General features: G+C 27.0%; 2 protein-coding genes across 2 annotated transcripts; both read right to left on the bottom strand.

Annotated features, from left to right (window-relative positions):
• Positions 1–471: 471 nt before the first annotated feature.
• Positions 472–915, bottom strand: LOC136074704 (TNF receptor-associated factor 1-like). Its single transcript, XM_065787046.1, has one exon. The coding sequence runs from the start codon at positions 913–915 to the stop codon at positions 472–474; it is 444 nt and encodes a 147-aa protein (XP_065643118.1).
• A 624-nt stretch (positions 916–1,539) lies between these two features.
• On the bottom strand, positions 1,540–2,013 carry LOC136074703 (deoxyuridine 5'-triphosphate nucleotidohydrolase-like). Its single transcript, XM_065787045.1, has one exon. The coding sequence runs from the start codon at positions 2,011–2,013 to the stop codon at positions 1,540–1,542; it is 474 nt and encodes a 157-aa protein (XP_065643117.1).
• Positions 2,014–6,557: the final 4,544 nt, after the last annotated feature.

Below are 6,557 nucleotides of genomic sequence, written 5' to 3'. Positions count from 1 at the left end.
TATAAGAGAACAAGGCTTCATCTCTTCTTGCAAATTCTTCCTTTTCTTTTTTTACAATAAATTCGTCTTCTTCAATTGCAGCATTGCAAGTGACAATCATGAAATTGAACATCTCTATTAAAAATTGACGTATATTGAGATATTTTTTGATGAGGTCGTTATTTTTATCTATAATTTCTGTTATTTTATCAAGTTGTCCCACTATGCCATCTTGATGTTCGTCATTAGTTAAAAATTCTTTAACAATAACAAAATGAAAATAAAAAACAGGTGATAATTCTTCCAAAAACTTCCACAATTTCCGTTCAGAATGATGTAGTTTGTAATATTTGGTAATCCATTTGATGTGATCTTCAGACCATTTTTCATTATTCATTTTTTAATTAGTTAATCTAAAAAAAATAAAAAAATTATACAGATCAATGTTTAAAAAGATGTTGTCATTCGTGATTCGTGATTAAAAAAAAAAATTCACTTAATTTTACATTTGATATACAAATTATTTTCAATTAAATAATCGTTAATGTCTGCTGTTTTTATAAAATTACAATAACCATATCCAACATTTTCTTGATCTTTGACTGGACGTTGAAAAGACACATTATTTTCCCTCGAAAAACTTTTTTTTATTTGTTTACCGTTAGGACCACATATTTTAAAAGTAATAATATGATTGATAAATGGCCATTTTAATATTGCATCATAAGGTGTAGATAGCATCATTATGTACAAACCAATTTCTTCTTCTTCGTGTTTATCGCATTTCGTATGCATAGTCAATTTCATTAAAAACTGATAATTTTTATAATAAAAAGGAACACTATAATAAGCCTTGCTTTCATCTTTTAACTGTTCTTTAAAATTTTCAAAAATCCATATTTTGTTGCCTTGAACATGTTGTTGCATTTCTTCCATTATGGATAATCGAAAATCTAAATTTTTTATTTTGTCAGCATATAATTTGTTGAAGAAAAAATTCGGATGATTGATCAGTGAAGCTGCATCATTGGTGAAAATAAACGATGACATATTTTTTTACTAATCTAAAAAATAAATAAAAAATATACAGAACAATGTTTATACAGTTAAAATTATAAAATGATACACTTCATTTTTTGATTACATTTAATATGTTTATTAATAAATGTTATTAATTCTAAAAAAGTGTTTTCGATAAATTGTAAATCTGTTAAATAATTTTCGTCATCACTAATATTCATTGATAATATCATGTTTTTCATAGATTGACAATTTTCATAAATACTTTCAAAAACAATCAAATATAAATTTGATAAATTAGTTGCTTGATAAATAATTGCTTGATAAAAGTTTGTCTTCGTTTTAATCATACTATCGACTACTTCACCAAATGAAATAGCTTGACAACCGTAACTTACAAACAATGATATGGTTTTTAAACGAGTATATTGTTCAACATCTAATTTTCTAATGTCGTTCCAAGCGTTCAAAAGAAGAAATGACATAATTTTTACTAATCTAAAAAATAAAAAAATTTTACAAAAATATTTTACAAAAAAATTATTTTCCAGTGGAGCCAAAACCACCCTTTCTTTCTACATCTTTAATCATTGACATTTTTACTTGACCACAACAACACCCATCAAATTCTATTACATTTTTTACAGCTTTAAACATTTTTACAAATCCCATTTGAGCAATAGCATCTCCACGTTTAAACACAACATTTTCTTCAAAATGATTCATCAATAAGACTTTAATTTCGTCTTTATAATCGGCGTCTATTATGCCTGGAGCATTGAACACTACCACACCATGTTTAAAAGCAATACCTGATTTTGAATATATCTGTCCTACTAAATTTGAATCCATTTTATCTATATACACTCCAGTATTTACTAAAACACGTTGATGGGGTTGAAGTATAACATCCTTCGAGCTTCTCAAATCAAAACAAGCGCTTTCTTTTGTTTCATAAAAAGACCATTCATGAATATCTGTAATTTCAAGTGATTTAAACTCTTTATTTTCCATTTTATCTATCTCGCTGTCTTGTCCAAAAAGATGATAACCTCAAGTTTTTTTCCACTCTTTTTATATAAAATAGTAGTCATAACAACATTATCTCTATCATTAAAAACAGAATTAAAAGTGTAAAGTGCAAAGTTTAAAGTTCATCGTACCACACATTGAACTTTAGACTCTTGATTAAGGGATTAACATTTTTCTAAAAAACTTGTTTAGTACTTGTTTTTTTAATCTTTCTTTTCAACTGAAACAGTATAAAAAGAGTTCATTTCCATTTCAAAGTTCATTCTCAACACAACGAACATCAAAAAATGACAGAGTTTGAAATTGTTTATTGCAATGATAGCAACTATGTTAAATTTGCAGATCTAGCAGCTGCTACTTTGTGGCTCATAGAATTTAAAGAAGAAAAAAATGTGAAAGAAAAACAATATTCTACTGTTCCTCTTAAACCGCTGGCGCAATTTAACTTTAATAAAAAAGAATTGATTTACAAACAAAAAAATGAGGGCTGTGAAATCTTGTTACCATGGAGATATAGAGAAATGTGCGATCTCAACAAAACAAATTATTTGTTTAGATGCGAATTGAAATTGACTAAAGACGACAACACATTTAAAATGAACAAAGGCGAACTCACTAATAATGCGGTGTTTATATTTAATCATAACAAAATGACCAAAAAAGTATTGGAAAGTTTGATGATGGCTATGGAAGAAGCTCAAAACAAAGCCTATAGGCAAGTAGCTTACCCTAAAACTCGCATATTAAAAACGATCGATTTTAGCAATTTTAGTATACGATTAGCCAAAGAAGAAGACGAAATTTATACTACAGAATATGCAAGACAGTTGGCTATAGAACCATCTTTTCATAATTCGTTAATTAAAAATGGCGTTTCACGAAATTTAAATCAAAATTTGAAAAGAGCTTCGCTCGAGCTTGCTGAAATTGAAACAAAAAAAACCAAAGTCGAACCAGAAGTATCAGAAGTACCAGAAGAAGAAGAATAATTTTTTTTTTTTTTTAAATAAAAATTTTTGTAATTTTTTTGATTTAAAAAACCTGTTTTAATATTAAAAAACTTGTTTTTTTTTAATCTCTCTATTTTCCTATATAAAGGGTGAAAAAAAATAAAACGCTAGTTCATTTGTGAAAGAGAAAATGACTAGCAAACAACTCGACGAAAGTCTTATCAAAGCTGTTCAACTTTTTTATCCAGATAATGAATTACATCCTATGTTGTTTGAATTTCACCATTTAAATAACACGTATGAAGAATGGCAAGACATTATCTTTAAGTATTTAAAAAATTTTAACTTGGAATTAAACTTGGAAGAAGAAAAATTCAAGGATTTATATTATATTTTTATAGCTAAAGACTATGAAAATAAACTTGATTTGTTTGAAAAACCATCACGTCGTTATATGAATTTTGTAGAACAAGCACCATCATGGAGAACAAACATGCTCGAAGTATGTCGCCTGATAAACGATGATTTTTTAAATGTAATCAAAACAACTGTAGAAAAACAACACGAAGAATTAAAAAAACAACTAGAAGACTTTCTTAAAGTATATAAACTTTATTACAAATCAAAAAGCATGGAAAAGCAAACTTCGTGGAAAAGCAAACTTAAACCTACTTTAAAGTATTATTTTTTGTTTCCTTATCTATCTAACAAATGGGAATATGATCAGTTGAAGAAAAATTGTAAACTGTTAAATTATGTTGTTCCAGCTTGCATGGACCCACTGCCTTGTTTTTCGTTTGACGATAAAGTTTTTCATAATGGTTATTATACCTTATACACACCCGTTCCTATTTATGAATATTTTATACAAAAAAAAGTACATCAAGAAGGAGATAAAGTGTACATTTACAAAGCCTTTGAACGTTGCAATTTTCACGAAAAAAGTTTAATAGAAATGTTTCCCACAGCTCAATGGTTTTTTTTCTTTAAGAGAAATTTTAACATTTCAAAGATTTTATACAGAAAAGAGGAGGAAGTTTATAATTATGAAAACGACAAAATAGTATCGAAACAACCTATTCATACAAACAATCATTACACCAAATATTATGTGACTGCGGAAGAAGGATTATAAACAAGACAATTTTTTTTTATTTTTTTATTTTTTTTCCATATCAAAAAGTTGATATACAAGTTTGTTTACTTGAAATATATTATTAAAACATTCACCAGTGTCTTTTTTTAATATATAAATACATTGAATGTTATCTTTTATAAATTTAATAAAACTCGAGTATTCTTCAACATTTAATTCTGTATAATCTTGTACGTCGATATTTTCTATAAACCCATTTACAAAATCTTCTAAATAGTGTGCAAACATATATGTTTCATATTTAGGACAATGTTCGTGGATATGTTTTTTCACATAGTTATGATGATAGTGTTCTAAACATAAACTTTCATTGTTAAAATAAGAAGGTAGTTTACATAATTTCGGAAATAATAATTTATTTAAATCGAATGTAACTATTTTTTGTTCACTTATTGTAGCCAACACATCTTTTTCCATGTTTCCACCTTTATAAAATACAACATTATATTCGAATTTTGAAAATATAGTTTTTAAATAATCCACTACGGAGCAGCAAAATATGATTTCGCTGGTATATTTGAATGTGGGATAATATTCTAACCCATGAATATTCTTTAGACAGTATAAAAATACTTTTTTATCCTTTTCTTCCATGTTTTCAAATTTTTCACATGGTATAACTTGTACGTGATAAAACTTTTTATCAGCAAGTGAACGCAAACATAATTCTCTAATGCAATTTCTTCCCCACTTGTGAATCTCTTTATTGGTTATAAATTCCAAATCTAACAACCACAACTAGAAAAAAAATGCTTTTTTTATTAAAAAAAGAAGCGTATTCTTTTAATAAAACGAATAAAAAAGTATAAAAAATCAAATTTTTTAAAAATATTTTTTTTTACATTTTTAATTAAAAAAAAATGAATCGCGTTGATAGCATCATTAAAAAAATTCACAACAATTGCGCAGTGTGCGCGCTCGATGAAGTATCTAAAAGATATAAATATTACGAACACAAATCTGGAAATTCTTCACCTTCATCGGATTACGTAGAAGAAGAACATTTTACAGATAAAAATTCGTTTGAATTTTTACAAAATGTACTCAAATCTAAAAGGATAACATTAAATTCTTACAGTATTGAAAAATGTTTTAAAAACAGCGAATTTAATAATTTACTCGAAAATCCTCAACTTTGTTCTATTCATCTCAACTACTTTGATGATTTGAAAGAAACCTATGGCGAACATTATGTAATAGAACTCTATAAAACCAAGCTCACTCTTTTGCTGCTAGAAAGAAAAATCAAACCACCTATGATTCTAACAGAAGGCGATCAAACTGACGGTTTTGTGGATACGTTTACTTCAAAAGTAATACCTACCATTACTTCTTTGATAAAAAAACTAGATGACGCTTTAAAAAAGAAGTCTGTTAAAAGAAACATTGAAGGAATTATAAAGGAAGGAACCGCCGATAAAAAAACTTTATTTGTTAATATATTACACGCTGTTATAACACTATTTATTGCGAGTTTTTTTAATTTAGAAAAAGAAGAATAAAAAAAAAATGGCTACTGATGATTCTTTGTCTCGTTTTTTTAAAAATTCAGAATTTAAAAATTATTTTATAGGAATATATGCTTTTGACGAACTAAGTCAAACAAAAACACATATTCATATTATTCAACAAATGAAAAAAAATGGTTCCTTTATCATTTACAACAATGAAACTACAAAAGAGGCAGGTCAACATTGGAGAGTGTTGATGAAAATAGACAAGGGTCATTTTTTTTGTTTTGATAGTTTAGGTGAAGAAAGTGTATTGCAACAAATTCCAATACATTTAAGATTTAATAAATATTTGTTTGAAGCAGTAGAAGAAGTGAATAGCAATATACAAATCAACACGATTAACATTAACTACAACGAAATTGAAATTAATTCTTATATACGTCAATCCAATCATTTTCCTACAGAATGGACAGCAAAAAATCGTGAATTTTATTGGTTTACCAAATTTATTTTAAAATATAGCGAAATCACTGGCAATCAAAATGTATTTTTTTCATACAATAAATTTCCTTTTCAATGGAATGATAGTAGTTTATGTGGTGCATTTGCCGCCTATTTTGTGGCTCTAGTCTTTCGCAGCGAAAATGTATTATATACAGATCAAATATATTTACCTTCGTTGTGCAGACTGTTAAACCATTATTTTTTTGAAGTAACAACGCTTCATGCCTCTTCACTAGTTCAAATAAATCTTTATTCATTTTTTCAGTTTATTAAACACGAACTCTTTCAATACCTTGATAACACTGCTAAACAACTGTTTGAAAAAGACATGCAGTTGCATTTTTATATGAAAAAACAGGAAAATCTGGAACGTGATCTATTGTCTATGAAAACAAAACAAATTCCTTTACATTATGATATTTACGAAAAACAATTATTAGCTCAAAATGCTGCTAAAAGGTT

This window comes from Hydra vulgaris, chromosome 01, assembly GCF_038396675.1.
Source record: "Hydra vulgaris chromosome 01, alternate assembly HydraT2T_AEP".
NCBI classification, from domain to species: Eukaryota; Metazoa; Cnidaria; class Hydrozoa; order Anthoathecata; family Hydridae; genus Hydra; species Hydra vulgaris.
This window is presented reverse-complemented; position numbering and strand designations above follow the sequence as displayed.

Excerpts from the sequence above, each read along its gene's own strand:
- LOC136074703 (XM_065787045.1), bottom strand. The coding sequence starts at position 2,013 with ATGGAAAATAAAGAGTTTAAATCACTTGAAATTACAGATATTCATGAA.
- LOC136074704 (XM_065787046.1), bottom strand. The coding sequence starts at position 915 with ATGGAAGAAATGCAACAACATGTTCAAGGCAACAAAATATGGATTTTT.